The sequence below is a fragment of the Caretta caretta genome, chromosome 1, assembly GCF_965140235.1.
Source record: "Caretta caretta isolate rCarCar2 chromosome 1, rCarCar1.hap1, whole genome shotgun sequence".
Classification (NCBI taxonomy): Eukaryota; Metazoa; Chordata; order Testudines; family Cheloniidae; genus Caretta; species Caretta caretta.
Genome location: NC_134206.1, coordinates 45611293 through 45631307, shown reverse-complemented (window position 1 = coordinate 45631307; position 20015 = coordinate 45611293). Strand labels below are relative to the sequence as shown.

Here is a 20015-nt window from a genome sequence, read left to right as displayed (position 1 = left end):
CTTTGTACGTACTTTCAACTTTATAGAGACCATTGGAAACAAAGATAGAAGGAATAATAAGTGGAGCCCATCAGAAGGGATTCTGATTTAGGCATCTTGAGGACCCAGTGAACCCAAAAATAGGGAACCAGAGCAATGTTCCCTCTAATTTTTTCCATCTATGTACGGAATGAATTTTATGTGCACCAATATTGAGGTAATGTGCAGATGTGTGCCATCAGTAGAAACAAAAAAACCTAGGTATATATATATTTTTTTAAAGTTACCATAGGGGTAGTTACACAAGCCAGGACAGGATAGGCATTCTAGAACTCACTACTCAAAGAATTAAATTTAAGCATAAGAGAGAAATAAAATTATGAAATGCATAGACCAATCAAACAACTAAAATAACAGCACTTTGAAAGAATAAAATTACAGAGATTATATGTGCATTGCAGGAAGTAGCAGGAAGTAACAACAACAACACAAGTATGTGTTGGGAGGTGAGTGTGAAAGAGACGTGTGCGTGTGCGTGCGCTGGCTGCTGGGGAAGTCTATTAGAGACCATGTGCTGTTTCTTTAAGGTACTTATCAGAAAGCTCAGAGCAGCAGCTGCCAACAGCTTTTCTGCTCCTGAAGCCTGTGTCCCCTCCCCAGCTCTGCGGAGATGGAGTACGTGGGGAGGGGGAGAGACAGTGTGTGTGTGTGTGTGTGTGTGAGAGAGAGAGTGAGTGTGCTGGCTACTTGGGCAGTCTGAGAGACCATGCACTGTCTCTTTAAGGCACTCACGCCAGAAGGTTCAGACCACAGCAGCTGAGCTCTCCTGCTCTTGAGCCCTGTCCTCTCTCCCCTGCTCTGCGGAGATGGGGTGCATGGCAGAGGGGATAGGGGGACACCCTGACATCAGCGTCCCCCTGCCCCATTGCTCTCCACAGCAAGCAGGAGGATCCCAGGAGCAGCTGGTCAGGGACTCCAAGGCAGAGGGCAGGAGCAACATGGCTGCAGAGCAGTGGGGAGAGGGGCACCTGAACACATACCGCTATGTGCAGCTCTGCTAATCACGTGCATGGCACTTGGGTTGCTCCTGGGTGGCCACACAAGTGCGCAGCTTAGAACCAGAACCAGAGCCTTTTATATCCCACTTTTTGTATCCTGTTGGATATCTAACCACACTGACCACCTTATGTGACCATAACAAGATTGATACCGGTCTATTATCCATGCGTAGCCTTTTGGGTGTCCCTAGCCAAACCCCTAATTATTAATATTAATTAACTGCATCACACATTTCTTAATCATTCTTATACATAAATACAGTTTAACTGCCTAGTTATTGTATAGCAGCCAGATCGCTAAAGCCTCCCCGCAAACTCCATTCTTACATAACTGCTGTGTGCTGTCCTCTTGTGGATACTTCTGTGTCTTTTCAGAATGAGTGCAGAATTTATGACCTGGGTTATTTCTTGGGCCCAGCAGATTTTAGCCTAATAACCCAATTATGTGTGCTCTCCTACTTGCTTTTACAGCTTTCATAACTTCCATTAAACATGCTTACCAAAGGAATCATAGCCCAAAGATTGTGAAGCCTCCAAGATCAAGTCAGGGTCAACAGTCAACACTTTCCATATCTTTGCCCTGATTAACTTTTGAGGTTGTTTGAAATTATACAGTTTATTTTTGATCCATGTGCTGCTTTTGAATTCTATGATGGGCTGAATTTTAGGGAGAGCTGAGACCCTTCATGTCTTTGCACAAGAGAGGAGGCAGGATATTTTTGTTGTACTGAGTTTGTGTTGTACTTTTATGTAGTGGTGTATTAACTGCACTTTTAGATAGTGATATATTAGTTGCTGTGGTGCTGCTGTAGAATGTTCCACTTGGGGGAGGATATCACTGAGGATGGAAGTTTGGAGATCATGTACTTACTATGATGTACATCTTTTGGAGTGTTTTCCGAAACTATTCATGCCTTTCTTTAATGTAGCTTCATTCTAATGTTCTGATATACATCAGAGACTTAGAGGTGATTCAGACTTTTTCCTTTTATTTTATTCCAAATTCAAAATGTTCACTGAGTAGGGTTGCAGAAGGCATTAGGTGTTTCTCCGGTACTTTTAATTTATTTTTTTAAGTGCTGGCACAACAGAGATTTAGTATTGTGGTGCACTGGTTCTCAACCAGGGGTACACGTATCCCTGGGGTACATAGTGGTCTTCCAGGGGATACATAAGCTTCTCTAGATATATGCCTAGTTTTACAACAGGCTACTTAAGAAGCACTAGCGAAGTTAGTACAAACTAAAATTTCATACAGACAGTGACTTGTTTATACTGCTCTATATACTATACATTGAAATATAAGTACATTTATATTCCAGTTGATTTATTTTATAATTTGATGGTAAAAATTAGAAAGTAAGCAATTATTCAGTAATAACGTGCTGTGTCACTTTTGTATTTTTGTGTCTAATTTTGTAAGCAAGTAGTTTTTTAATTGAGGTGAAACCTGGGTGTACACAAGACAAATCAGACTGCTGAAAGGGGTACAGTAGTCTGGAAAGGTTGAAAGCCACTGTTGTGGTGCACAAAGGCTGTCTTCCTAAAGTTGTCTCTTTGTAGTCCTGGGTAGCTTTTTGTTTTTTATTGATTTATCTGTATTGCAGTAATGTCAAGAGGCACCAATTGAGGGTCGTGACTCATTGTGCTGGTGCTGTACTAATAAGTAAGGCTATGATTTAGTTATAGGTATTTTTAGTAAAAATCATGGACAGGTCACTGGCAATAAACAAAAATCAGTGGTCCAGACTTGTACTATAAATACCCCTGACTAAATCTTAGCTGGGAGGCCGCGGGGCAGGGAGCCACTGCTCAAGCATGGAGTGGGGTGGGGACCCGGGGCCAGCCGCACCAGCTGTCAGGGGCTGCCGATCAGTGCCTGCTCCGGCCACCCCCAGGGCAGCCCCACCTGCTGCTGCTCTGGCCACCCTGGGACTGCTGCTCAGGTAGTCTCCAGGCCAGTTGCACTGGCCACTGCTCGGGCGGTCCCCGGGACCAGCCCTGGGGCCACTCCAGTAGCAGCCAGTGCAGCTGGCTGCAGAGCTGCTCCAGCAGTGGCCAGTGTGGCTGTCCCTGGGCCACCCACAATGGCCGCTGCAGAAGTCATGGAGGTCACAGAAAGTCATGGAATCTGTGACTTCTGCGACCTCCGTGACAGACACAGAGCCCTACTAATAAGCAATAAAAAGACAATTCCTGCCTTTAAAGAGTTTATAGCATAGGTTATGACAAGATGCAGTTGATGGATGAGCTAGACAAATGGATGTTTGTGGGGAGGGAGAGGATGAGGTGAGTTAAGTGAGTAAATTTACTGTTCATTAAGCAGAACTGTTAGCTCACCACCAGGCTTTCTGTGGTCAGCTGATAAAGTTTTGTAGTCACTGCAAATTATTTGAGATTCTGGCCTGAATGGCTCAAACAGGGTAAGGGGGTTATTGAACACATTGGTGAATCTAGGATTGTATTTTCCATCTGCTGCTGCCTTGTTTTTTGTCCTCCAAAGTAACAGGCAGATCATGCTATCATGGCACTCTCTGGAGTACGGTGTTGACTTGTTTGGGTGGGGTTACATCAGTTAAATAGCAGTATATTGACATTTGTGTCCCTTGCAGACATAAAACTAATTTTTACATATGTATATTTTTTTTTTTTTGAAAAATAAGCCACACATTTTAAAATGAAAACATTTAGCTTGACTCCCTCTACCTTAAGGATAACTCTGTATTCCAGTTGGATTCCACAGTAGTTCTAAAACAAATTGGTCTGTGCGTAGAAGTATCACGAAAGAGTTGGGTTTTGCTTTTAGGGACCTAAACAAGAAGGATGAGGGAAAGTGTATTTAGATTCACTTCTGTGCTGCATGTCCCTTTTACTTATGTTGTTTGGGGCATAAGGCACATAAGCTTTTATTTAACATGTTTTTCAAACACACATTTGCAGTTCTCTTTTAGGGTTAATCTCCATGTGTAACTTACTGCAGTTGTTCATAACTTGTTTTATTGTTTAGGTGTTGCAGCATTAAGACATGCTGAAGAAAAGATGACTGATCATGTGGTTTTAATAGAGAAAATTCAGGAAACTGACAAGCTGAGCATCTTTAATACTTGAGTGTATTTTAATAGTATTCAAAAGACTGTTTTTTTCATTTCTGACAATGTCAACCTAAAATTTTGAAATCTTGGAATCTGAGATATGATATATATTTCATTTTATCATTTCAGGATGAAAGTAAAAAAACTGCCTATGATTCTAGCTCTCCATCTGAAGAGATTTAAATACATGGATCAGCTACATCGATATACAAAACTCTCTTATAGAGTAGTGTTTCCTTTAGAACTTAGACTTTTTAACACTTCGGGAGATGCCACCAATCCTGACAGAATGTACGACCTTGTTGCTGTAGTCGTTCATTGTGGGAGGTAATAAGAAGTTTGTCACATTGGGGTTCTTGTATGACATTATTAACATTGTGACAGAAATCCAGTATCACTTAATTTAAGTAATCTCTAAAGTGATTTAAGAAAGTATGTAGCACAGAAGGAAACATTGCAGAATGTATTTGACCTTGTTAAGTAAGTTCTTCAACAAAAGATACCTTCAGATTTTAACAGAATTTTTCCTAGAACAGTTTTGTACAATTTTTTAAATAGCCTGATTTGATCTCTTCTCCCTGCTTTCAAGTTCAAAGTATTATGTTAGTTGATGGACGTTTAAGAAGTATATTCTATTCTTAAAGTTTGTGCACTTGTGTTCTAATTTTACTTTTCAAGCACAGGAGCCCCAAATGGAACACCGATCACAAATCTACCATAAGATTGCCTCCTATGGTTGGAGGTTGGGGTGCCATTATTCAGTAAAGGCAATGCTGCTCCTGCTTTATTAATCTGCTTAATTGGTTAATGGGACCTGCCAGTTTTTAGCTGGCTCTGAGGGAGTGTGCTGTTTTGTTGATAGAATAATGTAACAAAATCCTGGGTGGACCTTTTTGTCTGCAAACATCAACTCAGTGACCTCTAGATGTCCCCTTCCTCAGACCTTTCATCTCATAAGTCAGTGTGATTTACAGATGATTTGCAATAGACAAATGAGAAAGGAGACTGTTAGAGTATTCATAGTTCAAATTCAGTTCCAAGCCTGACTGTTTGAGATGCAAGACATTTTTTCAGAGTAACAACCGTGTTAGTCTGTATTCGCAAAAAGAAAAGGAGTACTTGTGGCACCTTAGAGACATGTTTTAACATCTTCTTCTGTGTCTGCTCAGAAGGTAAAGAATGTTTTTGTCTCTGCCTTAATCTACAAGGTATTGCACAGTGGAACTGTTGTAGGTGGCCTGCATTGTATTGAATGGTCAAGTTGTTGCTATGAGGAGTTTTCATATTGCTTTGTGGATAAAATTACTCATCTTAACCAACTCTGTCTACTTTCAAAGCAATTTCTTATGAGAACAGGCACACGCAATCGTCTCTGCTTGAGTTTGTGTGCCTCATTGAGGTCCTGGCTGTGCTAGCGTGCTTCAGGTTACACATTTTGAGTTGAACCTCTGTCCATCCTGGCTGGTCAAGTCCATGACCTTCTGTTGCCTCACATAAAATTTGGGACAGCATTATAGATAAGAGACAGATCAATAATACTGATGGAACGACTCTTCCAAGTTCCCCTATTGTCATGGGTTTTGAATATTCTTCAAAGTTATGTTTTTGGTATGAAACTTCTTGGTATTGGTCTCACCCAGAATCCAATCTGGTGTGGAAAGTTTGATCACCCCCCCACCCCCATTCAACCGCCACCCCCCTTTTTTTAAAATAAAAAATGTTCTATATTTTTTTCCCTAGTTCTGTCAATAAAGCCTTAGCATGAAAGTCTCTCATTTATGTTGTCATAGCTTGTCCTACTTATTCCTTATTTAAGCCTCTGTTTAGTATAATATTTGGCGTCATGATGACTAATGTCTTGTTTTCATGTAAATGTCCTTGGTAACATAAAGGGGAATGAATATACAAATAGAAATACAAATAATCAGCTTAATTTTTACTAAATGTTTTTTCTTGTGGAAAAAAGCAGCTCTTTAATAAAATAGACATTCATAATGTTAATGTTCTATGTTTTGTTTCGTTTTTTTAATACAGTGGCCCTAATCGAGGACATTATATTGCAATAGTGAAGAGTCATGATTTTTGGTTGCTCTTTGATGATGATATTGTAGAGGTAAGTGTTGCTGTAACCCTGGTGTTTTTACTCCTTCTAAACAAAAGTCTCCCCCCCCCCAGCCCCCGCCATCCCAACACCCCATTTATGATCACTTAAAGATTAAAAGGAATAGTGTGCTGATACTTTGAAGAAATATCTTCAGCTACATTTCCTTTCTTTCCTAAACTAGATAGATTCAATCCTTGTTCTTTGAGTACAGTCATGTTTAGATATTTATTGGAGGAAGATAAAGTAGAGCTGTTTGTTCAAAATGTATATCTTTTTGGATCACTTTCCAGAGGAATTGCTTTTTACCAAAAGAAGAAAAATCTGTGCTAGGGAGACTAATAGTCATAGCTTAGATAGAGGTAACTCTGCCCGAAGGAATTGCTAAGTTTTTATGGCTATCCTCCATGGCAGTCTTATCTGCAATATCAACCTTATGGGTAGATTAGAGTCTTTCAGAGAAGTACCTGAGACTCTGCAACTCTGAATCAAGCATGATGATTAATGGCAGATCTCTTTTGCTGCTTTTGCCACCTGTGACCTTCACCTTTTCCTGGCAGGGAGGGAAAACTCTCTAAAACAAAACCACTCTTCCCATATGAGAGATGCCAGGGCCAAAGAGGAGGTCACATAACATTGGAAAATATGGTCATATATCCCTGTGTAGTGAGTCTGCTTAACTAAACCTTTGATGAGGCCAGGTGGGACGGACAGCCAATCCTTCTTTTATTTGTTTTCCTTCTCTCCCATCACCCCTTGATCTAAACTCCATTACCCTGGTTGTTAGTGCCAGGTAGTAGTAGGGCCTGCTTGTCCAAGTTTTCTTTAAGGAGACTAAGATTCCACACTGTCTTCTCTAATCCCTACCTTGACTTATGATAGAGATCATACAACTTTCTTCATTGGAGGCTTTTGGGAGATGGTTCTTTGAAGGATGCTGCTTTCCCCTTTCCCAAGCCCTGTGTGGAACCAGCTTGTGAAGCTTTTGGGACCATCTCTCTCTGTACTGTTATGTCACCAAAGGGCTCTCTGTAGTTCATATAAAGAAAGAGAAACTCCTGTACCAGAGCATAATTTTTTTGCCACAAGATTTTAATACACTGTGTAAGTGGAGTCTTCAGTCTTGGATTTACTGTGGAGTGATTCTTAGAATCAAAAGGCTCATAGGAAGAGATGTTAAGTCGTAAGTGAATCCTTCTGTTTCCTTTTCCATAAGGAAAGCGAAGGAAATTGAATCACGGAAGAATCCAGATTCTGACACTGCACTCTCAAAAGCGATGCAACCTCCAGTGCAATGCACTGATTCTGCTAGGAAGCACTTTGACAGTATTCTTCTTGTCAGTGAAGAAGTAAACCCTTCAATGGCTAGCATAATGTTCCAGAAATAGTAGTATGACAGGAAACTGGAGTCCAACTTGAGATGCAGCGAGGACTTGAAAACCATGTGCGTGTCATCAGCTGACTCTGCCATATTCTTGTAGTCTTAAGTGCTTGGGCATTTTTTTTCAAACCCTCAGCTGCTGAAGTATCAGTGTGTTCCAGGCAGATGATAAAGGCCTGCATGAATCTTTGCTTGTTTTCCTACTTTTTTTACAATTTCTTTTTGGATAAGGTCATCCTGCTTTTCTCTTCTGGTCATTAATGTCACTGGTGGATCCTGTGGCAAAAGACATGGCAGGTAGAGAGGTAGATAAAATGGATGCTTACTACTGCTTTCTTTAAGGGCAAGAAACTTTTTGGACAAGCATTACTCCAAGCCCTTTAGGGATGCCGGAGTTGACATACTGGATCAGAGCCATGGTCCAACTAGTCCAGTACTCTGTTCTTGACTGTGGCCATTACCAGATGCTTCAGAGAAAGGTGCAAGAAATCCCACAGTAGAAAGATATAGAGTCACTTGCCCCTCAGGAAGGTTTAATCCTAATCCCTAATAGCTGGAGATTGGTTTAATGTTGAAGTATGAGGTTTTATTTCCTTTCCAATAATCTTTTCGTTAGTGTTAACTCCAGTAATTCTGGATATTATTGTTATCCATATAAACTCTTTAAATCCTGCTAAATCCTTGGCCTCAATAACATCCTATGTAAATGAGTTCCACAGTCGAATTAAATGGGTGGAAAATGTCTTTTCTGTCATCAGTTTTGACTTTGCCACCTTTTAGTTTCATTGGATAGTCCCTTATTCTTGCATTGTGAGGCAGAGACAACAGAAGCTCCTAATGTCCGTTCTCTATTCTGTTCATACAACAAAAATGATTAAGGATACGAATCTGCTTCTGTGTGAGGAGAGATTAAAAAGACTGGAACATTTCAGCTTGGAAAAGAGACTACTAAAAGGGGAATGTGATAAAAATCTATAAAATTTGTGAATGGTGTGGAGAAAGTGAATAAGGAAGTGTTATTTACTCCTTCACATAGCACAAGCGCCAGGAGTCATCCAGTGAAATTATTAGACAGCAGGTTTAAATGACAAAAGGAAGTACTTTTTCACACAACCTGTGGTACTTGTTCCCAGAGGATGTTGTGAAGGCCAAAACTATTATGGGGTTCAAAAAAGAATTAGATATGTTCATGGAGATAGGTCCATCAATGGCTATTAGCCAGGATGGGCAGGGATGGTGTCCCTAGCCTCTGATAGCCAGAAGCTGGGAGTGGGTGGCCGGGGATGGATCACTTCATGATTGCCTGTTCTGTTCATTCCCTCTGAAGCAATTGGCACTGGCCACTATTGGAAGACAGGATATTGGGCTAGGTGGACCATCGGTCTGACCCAGTATGGCCATTCTTATGTTTTGTATGCTTCTATCACGTCTCCTCTTATTTTGTCTCCTTTCTTTTCTAAGGTAAACTGTCCCAGTCTTTTGTCTCTTATAGGAGTTTTCTTGTGCACCTAAATAATTCTTGTCAGCCTTCTGAACTCCCTCTAATTTTACAATATCCTTTTTTTGAGATGGTATAACTTGTATTGCATATAGTATTTCATATGAGGCCATTGTGTTGATTTATATAGTTTTATGACTTCATTATTCTCCTTATGCACCCTATCATCTTGATTGCTTTTTTTTTTAACCATAGCTACACTCAATAGAGGTCTTAATTGAACTGCCCACAGTGATGCCCCAGTCAGTTCCTTGAGTTCATAGAGTTCATTTAGAACCTATAAGGTGTATTAGTAGTACATATTTTTCTCTACAATGTGCAAGAACTGCATAATGAAAAAGAACATTTTGCCTGAGATACCAAGAGGTTAGTCTTCCCTTTCAGTTGCCAGAACCAATCAGGCTACTGAAGACTTCTTCCTGGGGGGGCTCAAAGATGATTGATGAGTGGTGTCAGTTGTCCTGACAGGATAGTCAGTGGATTTTAAGATACTGCAACAGAGTTAAAGGTTCACTCTCCCACTAGTAAAGTGGATGGTGCTAGGACAGGCCTTGCAACCTCTCAAACATCAATGTATCTCACTAGAACCTGAGCGAGAATGCTTTTCAGGAATTTACTAGAGTTTGCATTCCCAAAGAAGGCTGGCTGATACTAGATCTTAAGTAGCTGTATTTGGTGCTTCAAGATGGAAATGATCCAATTAGTCATCACATCAGTGGAGGCAAAAGATTAGATTAAATCTAATTGATCTGAGGGAAAAGAGTGCTTATTTCCACAATCCTGCTGTATGAAATATATCTGTGGCTTGTTCTGAATCAAGAGTTCTTTTATTGCCTTTAATTTGGCTTCAATTTCTGTTGTGCTCCCCAAAATCATCATGATGGTGGTAGCATCTGGCAGCTCTTTGCATCCTGCTCTATATCACAAACTAGAGGCTCTTCTTGCAATTTAAGTGTCTATCGTCCTAGTAGCTCATAATTTTTTAAAGAGCCACGTGCCCTTTTGTCCTCTTAATGCTCATCCCCCATCTCTGTCTAAGTTGGTCTACTTTATTACATTCTGATTAGTCCAATTTATAAGTTCAGTGCTGATTGTAAGTTCTTATATGTGCATAGCCCATGGTGAGTTTTGGCCCCTCATCAGAAAAGATCTTTATATCCTTTATATCCCCTCGTCAGGAAAGATCTTTACCATTATAAATCACCTTTCTGTGTGAGGAACCTATCAGATGATGATTAAGTTGTATTCATGTTTAGTCCATTTGTTAGTATTAGATGTTCAAGTTACTTAAATTAGACAGAAGATGGGCTGCTGTGGAGGAAAGATGATTTGGAAGTAAAAAAAAAACCTAAAAGCCTTATAACCCTTCTATAACGTAGGTTATCCGGAGAAAGGTAATTAGCAGATGAGACCAGAATATCTTGTCATTGTTTCACAAAGTGTAACTTAATAGAATATACATTTGTCATTGTAGATTTTTTTCCCTTTACAATTAATGTTTGTATTTTGTTTTCTGTAGAAAATAGATGCACAAGCTATTGAAGAATTCTATGGGTTGACATCAGACATTTCAAAGAACTCTGAGTCTGGTTACATTCTCTTCTATCAGTCTCGGGATTGAACAGGAACTGTGGTGAAGAGAGATTTTATGCCTCGTTTCTTCTCTGGCTATAATGGAATGGAGCAAGCACTGATTTAAAAAATGGAATGCAGGGAGCTCCAGGGACAGTCGCGCAGTTTGCACACAACAAAGGAAAGTTTGGATTTTTTTTTTTTTAACCCTTCATATCAAGTTCATTTTATTTACTCAGGTATCATGCTGACTACACAATTCTTCTACAACTGCAAAGAGAAAAGAGAGATACCCGCCACTCTTGTAGGAACAACCTTCCAACAGTGAACACATTTTCTCTTTTTAAAGTCCTGAGCCAGGGCCCCTTAAAATCAATGGAAAGACTCCCATTGACTTCACTGGGGTTTGGTTCAAGGCTAATTGCAACAATCTGGCAGTGCAATAGAAGCAATATAAATCTGGTATTTTATACTGATTTTTTTATTTGAAAAGACAGAGAATTCTTTGTGCAGTAATTTGACTGTGTTCAATTATGAAAGAATATGGTGGACAGGTTTTTTTGTTTTGTTTTTTTCCTGGGTTCTTTAATATATAAATAACAAATATACTTGGGACAACACAGTTGCCTTCTTGACCGTAATAGATTAACAGAAAATATAAACTAGTGTCAAGGAGGCCAAGTATGTTTTGCTTCTCTGAAGAAGCTTACATTATAGTAATATATACCTATGCTGTCGGGAACAATCAGTAAAAATTATGGCTTTTAATCTCCCTATGGAGAAAGATGGGGAGGTCAATAATAGTTTATTTTTATTTATGAATTACTATAACTACTAGGGTCCTATGTATTGTCTTAGAGCATAACAAATCTTGAACATAATTTTATATATATATTTGAATTAGATTTACTTGTTCCATTTAAATGGGTTTTTTTAGGAAAGACAGATTCTAAATAAAATGCATAAAATGTCTTTTACCCCTTCTGTTTTACCACTTTTGTATTCTCTCTTTCAGGAGGAACTGGTATCTGGCTCAATGTCTTTCATATTTTAATTTAATAATTAAACAATGAATCTGGTTTTACTCTGATGAAAAAGCCAAGCCGTAAAATGTTTCCTGTAGCTGTCTGAATGATGATTGTAAGAATGCTTACTATAGTGAAATGCTGGTGGTGTACTCTAATCCTTACTGTTCTTTATTCATTAAGGGTCCATACTCTAAATAATTTGTTAGAAAAACCTGGATCAAAATAAACAGTTTTCAGAATATCATTCCCTTCTCAAAAAATTGATCCATTCAGACTCCCAAGAGCCTGGGTGACTTTCAAAAAACTCTCTAAATATGAAATGAAGTTGATAATAAATGAAATAATCTAGGAATGTAAAAGGAGTTCAGTGTTTTGAGATTTTTTTCAAGTCATATGAGGTGAATTTTCTGAAATTAAAGTTTACCTTGCTTTGGGTTTATGAAACAGCATTAAGATTTAAATAATAGCACCACCAAGTAATAGATGTAATAAGAAATATGTGAAATGTTTTGATTTGATACTTTTCCATGCATTAGTTTGTTGTCTGACAGTGGCTGAATGTAATTTCTGGAAAATGATGGAATACATATTTCAGATTCTGGCTATCAGGTCTTGGATGTCCTTGTCATCCCATTTCAGATAGTGATTTTTACTTTATTGTAATTTTCTAAGGTTATTTTATTGATACTGTTGAAACCTTTAAAAAGAATGTCTCCTGTCTGCTGCTATAACTAATATATTTACTTACCTGTATTTTTATCTCAGGAAAAGACTTCAAGATTTGTTCAACTGAATGAATAGGTGAACAGGGTCACTAAGTAAATTGGGCTATTTAACATATATGAAAGAAAATTCTTGTCATATTATAACAGATTGCTTTTATAAATGCAAGGTTTCTGAAACCTTGGTTTGGCTAAAATTCTTTTGTATAAATTATGTAGCTTGGCTAAACTACCAGCATTGCAAAGAAAAGCATCACAAATATTTTGGGAGAGACATAAAAAATATAATGGATTAGATATTTTTAAGGGCTTATACCAAATTATTTTAGAACCTAAATCTGTTTTTCCAGGTTTCAGTGGGAAAAGAGTGAGGGGTGAATCAGTTGGACCATAGTACATGCCAGAAAGATGAAGTCCCTTGCATTAAATGTACAGCTTTGTAAAACCATTGTCGCATTAGTTTTTGTTAACTGATAAAAGTTTGCTCAGTCATTTTACAGTTTTTAAAAATGTATGTAGTTAAAAGCCAAGCTGAGTTGCTAAACATATTTTATACAGTAACAAAATTTAAAGCATTTTTGTTTCACTGGTAGCCACAGGATATTTTGCTTTACTCCTGCAACATATTTTTATAAAATGGTGATTTATTTTGGATAGGGTTTTTTGAGATAGTGGTTCCAAATGATGCATTTAATTTCACTTCTAGTGCAACTGAAAAATATAAGTAAATTCTTGGTAAAATTGATACCAGAAACTACAGGCAGAGGAAATACAAAATGTAACTGACCAATATGAAAAGCATTAGAGGATTATCTCTTGATTGTAATTGCAATGGGGAGTGTGAGAAGAATCTTCACTTGTAAATGATGGAAATGATTTCTGTGTAACTATGTAAATGTTAATTGGGATGACAGGTCCCCTATTTTGTATATTGGAGCAAAAACGTCTATTAAATAATAAAATATGTTCTCTGAAGGTAAGTACTGTATTCTTTGTATATCCCTACTGTTGAGTCACATGGCCTCTGGTGCTTTTGTAATGTTCTCAAAACTTGTAAAAATGTCTAGAATTTCCTGCTTTAAGTGACAGGTCCTACTTGCCTTTCAGACCTGCGCACGGCTGCCAGATATGCAAGCAGGTATGTGTATGTAATGAAGTTGTGTGTGTGCTTGTGTGTATTGAGAGTGTATGTGTATTTGTCAAAAAAAAGAAAAGGGGGGGAAAGAAGAGAGAGAAAAAAATATTACTGCTTGGTGTCAGTCGTCCTTTTATCCAATAAGGGGTGCTGTACCCTCCTTGACCTTGAAATAAAACTTTCAAGCTTCAGGGTTTAAAATAGCACCTCAAGCCCACCAATACAGGGATGCCAAATATGTTACCCACAAATTTGTCTAATTTAACCAAAGGATAACAAGGTTTTGGCCTGCCCTAAAGGAATTGCCAGGGTGTTACGCACGGACTTGTCTCTTAACCACAGAGGGCTCCCCAGAGCAAGTTAGTCTTGCTAACCCCTGAAAGGACACGGATACAGCCTTCGGCTCAAGGATAGATGCACAAGCAGTAATTCTTAGAAAACAAAAGAATTATTTATTTTAAAAAAGTGGTTACATTGTATTTAATAAAGCACAAAAGAATACATAAAACATGGTAAAATGCCGTAGAATTACATTTAAAGAATCCTATAGTTAAAGTGGCACAACAAAATAAGACAGACCGCATAAGATATCTAATACATACAGGAAATGCAGTAGTTTCAATATAATATGCATATAAAGAGCCCATATACACAAAGGCTTTTAGTCTGTGCTACAATCTAACCCCATACTTAATACATTGTGGCATAGGCTGTCTCTATATACACATATGAGAAACCATCATCATTTTCACTGACTAATATAAAACATTTACTTTAACACTAACATTAACACTTAAAACTAAACATTTAACATCCTGTAAGCATTGGCCAAGCAGTTGTAGAACGGATAGGGGAGATCTCACTCAAGATGCAAGCATCCAGCTTTATTTACAGAGAGACCCATACACTCTTAAATAGGTAGAAAAGAAGATCAGACTTACACTTCTGTTCGAATTCCCTCTGTACCATCTAATTTGGTCCTTCTGATCTCTGGAGTGTTGCTTGCACAGCTGCGGTCTCTTTGAGCTGCAGATGTAGTGGCCATTGCTGCTGGCAAGGTAGCTGAGGTGTCTCACTACTCCTGTTCTTCTAGAAACCCCCAAAACCCACTATAGTCTCAGCCTGATAAACTAGTTGCTCTCTCAAGGTCAGCTCCTCTCAGCCAATCTGCTTCTAGCTTTCTAGCTCCTCCCCTGATGTCATACCTGTTTTTAGACGGATGCCATCTTTGGTAAAAGCTCCACCCTGCACCCCAACCCCCTGCCCCAGGCTCAGTCCGGAGCCCCCTCCCACACCAAACCCCTTGGCCCCAGCCCAGAGCTCAGACCCTCTCCCATATCCCAACCTCCTGCCTGGTGAAAGTGAGTGAGGGTGGGGGAGAATGAGCGACGGAGGGATAGAGTGAGTGGGGCGGGGCCTCGGAGAACGGGCAGGGGCGGGGCAAGGGTGTTTGTGTGATTAGAGCAGGGATCAGCAACCTTTGGCATGCGGCCCATCAGGAAATCCGCTGGCAGGCCGGGACGGTTTGTTTACCTGCAGTGTCCACAGGTTCGGCCGATCGCAGCTCCTACTGGCTGCGGTTTGCTGTTCCAGGCCAATGGGGGCTGCGGGAAGCGGCATGGGCCGAGGTATGTGCTGCCCGACCCTGCGGATGCTGCAGGTAAACAAACCGTCCCGGCCTGCCAGCGGATTTCCCTGACGGGCTGGGTGCCAAAGGATACCAATCCCTGGATTAGACAGTTGGCAACCCTAGTACACCACTATTTACCACTCTCCATTCTGAATACTGACCATTTATTCCTACCCTTTGTTTCCGATCTTTTAACAAGTTACCAATCCATGAGGACCTTCCCTCTTATCCCATGACAGCTTACTTTGCTTAAGAACCTTTGGTGAGGGATGTTGTCAAAGGCTTTCTGAAAATCTAAGTACACTATATCCCCTGGATTCCCCCTTGTCCACGTGCTTGTTGACCCCCCTCAAAGAATTCTAGTAGATTGGTGAGGCATGATTTCCCTTTACAAAAACCATGTTGACTCTTCCCCCAACAAATTATGTTCAGCTGTGTGACAAGGTGACAATTCCCATCAATTTCATGGCTTGCCTTGCAGGGTGGGGACAAACCTGGAACAGGTGTGTGCTTGAATCCCTTTCAGTTCACTGACACCTGATGCAACCATAATCCCAGATACATCTTTCTTAGACTGGAGAGCCTACTGGGCAGTCATGCGGCACAAAGCACGCAATCTCTTTGGGAGGCCAGGATGCACATTAATCTCAAAATTATGGGCAGTCCAACTGGCTTGCAGTGCATTCCTCCCACATTAATACCATCCCAACATGTCCATGTAATGTCAGACAACATGACGACTATCTTCTGTATGGACCTGGTGTATACGGAACACCAATCTTGGCAACAAACATTTCAGGTGCACAAAACACTCTGGTGGACAGTCTCAGGAGATTATGTGTGGGAGATGCACAATTCAATCCCAAACAAAATTTTCACTCAGTATTCTTGAGACCTTTTTGTCTCTCAGACGAACAAGAAGTTCAATCTACACTACTCTAGAGCAACTCTAGGTCAGGGCTCCCAGAGCAATGTCCTTCAGCTAGCCTGGACAGACCACCTGAGGTATGCTTTCCTTCCCATTCTATTAGTACCACAGGTTCTACAAAAGATTTGTCATGAACGAACATAAGTCATTCTCATTGCACTCACCTGGCCCAGAGAGTTCTGGTTTTCACACCTCCTACAAATGTCAACTTGTCCTCCATCAGCATCCAACCATTCCTGGATCTGCTAACTGAGGAGAACAGTGAGATCAGATATCCTAGCCAGTTTCCTCTTTACCTCACAGACTGCCATTTGGATGGACATCAGATCTAGAATGTTCCTCTCCAGAGACCATTCAAACTGTCCTCAGTCACAAGCAGAAAAGACTCCATCAGAATATGCTATCTAGCTAAATGGAGACATTTCTATACTGGGCACAAAAGAAAACAGTTGTATTCCCCAAAATAGCAGGTATTCCTGCCTTTGTAGACTACCTCCTCACCCTCAAGATGTCAGGCCCTTCTGTTAGCTTGTCATGAGTCCACTTAGCAGCTATCAGTGCATTCCGCCCTCCAACAGAGGACTCTTGTGTTTTTACTCAGCTAGGAACTACCATATTCTTAAAGGGTGTAACAAGGATGTTCACACCAGTAATTAAGCCAACACCACAATGGGATCTCAGTCTTGTGCTTTCAATACTTACCAGACTTTCCTTTGAGCTTCTGCCCATGTGCTCAATGTCCCACATGACTATGAAGGTCTCCTTCCTTATTGCCATCACATCAGCCAGAAGCCAGAATTTGGAGCACTCATGGCCACACACTACATTTCTCAAAGAGAAGTTTTTCCTTCATCTCTGTTCAAAACTCATTCCTGAGGTAATTTCTGAGTTTCACAAAAATCAATGTATTCACTTACCAGCTGTGTTCCCTCTAAGCTGCATGGTCACCCAAGAGTCAATCAAGGGCCGTACACTTGATTAGCAGAGCTGCACAAATCCAGTAATGTGTTCAGGTGCCCCTCCCCCCACTGCTCTGCAGCCACATTGCTCCTGCTTTCTGCCTTGGAGCCCCTGACCAGCTGCTCCCGGAACTCTCCCGCTTGCTGTGCAGAGCAGCAGGGGAAGGGCAATGATGTCAGGGTGTCCCCTTCCCCCTGCCTCCCTCCCACCAATATACCCCATCTCCGTGGAGTGGGAGGTGGGGGGACAGGGCTCAGGAGCAGGATGGAGCTGCTGACAAATGCTGCAGTGTGAACGAGCCGTCTGATGAGTGATGCTATGCTTAAAGGGACGATGTGCAGTCTCTCAGACTTCCCCAGGAGCCAGCACACACACACACTCTGTCTCACATACATACATACATACATACATACACATACACAGTCTCTGTGTCACACTCACCTCCCAAGACATACTTGTGTTGTTTTTACTTGGTACTTCCTGCAATGCACATATATTCTCTGTAATTTAATTCTTTTAAAGTGCTGTTATTTTAGTTGTTTGGTCTATATATTTCATAATTTTATTTTTCTCATGTTTAAATTTAATTATTTGAGTAGTGAGTTGTAAAATGCTTAACCTGTCCTGGCTGGTGTAATTATCCCTGTGGTAACTTTTCAAAAATATATATCTAGGTTTTTTGTTTCTACTAGTGGTGCACATCTGCACGTTACCTCAATATTGGTGCACATAAAATTCATTCTGCACATGGGTGGAAAAAATTAGAGGGAACTTATCAGTATTTTTTCCAAAAACTATTGCCTCCAGCAAGGAGAGAAGGTTTCATTCCCTCAACTTCAGATGCGGTCTGGTGTTCTACTTGCAAAGAATGAAACCGATTATGAAAATGCCTAGATTATTTGTTGCCATAACAGAGTGATCACTGGGACAAGCTTTATCTGCTCAAAGACTCTAAGTGAACCTCTGCTGTATTACCCTTTGCTGTCAGTAAGCGCATCTCCCTCTGCTTGAAGCGGTGTGGGCCAATTCCATTAGAGCACAGGCAAACTCAGTATCTTCGTTTCAAGAAGTACTTACATTGAACATTTTTAGGGCAGCAACCTGGAGTTCCATCCATACCTTTATGAAGCATTACAGTTTAGTCCAAGCCTCTTCTACAGACACAGCTGTTGGAATAGCAGTTACAGACAACTGCACCACCTGCATCCTCACACCCTCCTCCTCTTTGAATACTGTTTATCAGTTGCCCATATGTGGAATACACATAGGCCATGTCTACACTTACAATGGCATGTAGAGTATAGGCACTATGTGCATAGCTACCTGCGGCAGTAAAAGGCAGCTGCATTCAAACTTTTCACTGTGGTATGTAGTTACACATTGTAGAATCATAGAAGATTAGGGTTGGAAGAGAGGAGGTCATCTAATCCAACTCCCTGCTCAAAGCAGGACCAACCCCAACGAAATCATGGCAGTGAAAGGCTCCGGTAGGAGGGGGCTGCCAGAGTCTTTTACTGCTGCCAGAGCCTTTCACTACAGTGAGGAAAGGCTCTGGCAGGGGGGAGGCAGTAGGACACTACACTGCTAAAAATAGCAGTTTAGATTGGGAGGCACTACTTGAGCATATAGGATTTAGGTGAAAGGCACTCTAATTGCCTAAGCCATGCCTCATCATCTACACCACTGTTTATACCCATGTTAGCTGGCAATGCAGTGTCTATTCATGTTGTCATAAGTGTAGACATAGCTATAGGGACCAGCAGTTGAAGAAGAAATGGAGGTTACTTACCTGTAACTGGAGGTTGTTTGAGATGTGTGGTCCCTATATGTATTCTACTACCTGCCCTCCTTCCTCTCTGCTTCAGATCACATTTGGATTTGTGGTAGAGAAGGAACTGGAGAGGCATCAGTCTACCCTTTGTACTAAGCACAAGGCGCATGAGGATGCAGGTGCGCACCATTGGACGCTACTTGCAAATTCTTTGAAGAACCTCCAGTTACAGGTAAGTAATCTCCATATCCACCACCCCACCCCAAAACATGTCAGAACTTGTATCCAAATAAATTCTTAAATATGATCAGGTTTGCTTGGAGCCATCCCCACAGTTTTGAAATGTGCTCCAGCTAAATCTTTGCAGTAGATTGCAGAATGATTACTTGCTGTGTATTACAGGAGAGCCTCACTTTTTAAGTGCCAGCACAGTGTAGCCTGACTTTCCTTCTAATGGCTTGTGGTTGCTGCCCACATAAGGGGTTCCTAGAACTCTGGAGAGGTTAAGAGCATTATCTATCTTGTTTGTTCACAGAACTATTGATGTCAATAGGGAGTCTTAAACACAGAGCCTGGTGAAAAAAATATAGATCTTAGTAACATTCTTATGTTATGCTATAGGCCATGTAACCCAAGAGCGGGGATCTGTGTAGCATACTAACTTCAGAGAATAATTACAGGTAAGTAATTTGCCAATTATTGGTTAACATTAAAACAGTGTTATTCTAAATTATAAAATGTTGCACTTTTGATATAGATTTATAGGTGTTTGGCAGGTATATTTAAGTGCTTGCTTGAAAGAGTCTCTTGTATTAAGATTTTCTGTTCTAAAGAAATAAAATATGGACAAAACACTAGGGATTTATTGTGCATTTATAAAATATTTGTACAGGTCTGGCTTTTGCTTTTTTATTTTGCTATTTAAAATATATATACACAAAACTAAGAGTAATAAAATATCTACATAAAAATAGACTTCCAGTTTCTTACTCTAACAAAATTACAAAAGTCAACTGGAAATATGTCTAAATGCACCTTGAAAAAAACTAACAAAACCTCCTTAAATTATTCAAATATCAGTCAGATGATATGTAACCATTTTTAGGTTAATCAGGTCTGAGGGTATGTCTACACTATGAAATTAGGTCGAATTTATAGAA

General features: G+C 40.2%; 1 protein-coding gene across 2 annotated transcripts in view; it reads left to right on the top strand.

Moving 5' to 3' along the window:
- The window catches only part of USP12 (ubiquitin specific peptidase 12), a 74477-nt gene extending 61066 nt beyond the window's left edge, over nucleotides 1-13411 (top strand). For both annotated transcript variants that reach the window (XM_048846309.2, XM_075127545.1), the window contains 3 exons: nucleotides 4259-4456; nucleotides 6164-6242; nucleotides 10629-13411. In XM_048846309.2, the coding sequence (XP_048702266.1) occupies nucleotides 4259-4456; nucleotides 6164-6242; nucleotides 10629-10730 (379 nt within the window). In that variant the 3' untranslated portion in view covers nucleotides 10731-13411. The remainder of the gene's footprint in view (nucleotides 1-4258; nucleotides 4457-6163; nucleotides 6243-10628) is intronic.
- The last annotated feature ends 6604 nt before the right edge of the window (nucleotides 13412-20015 follow it).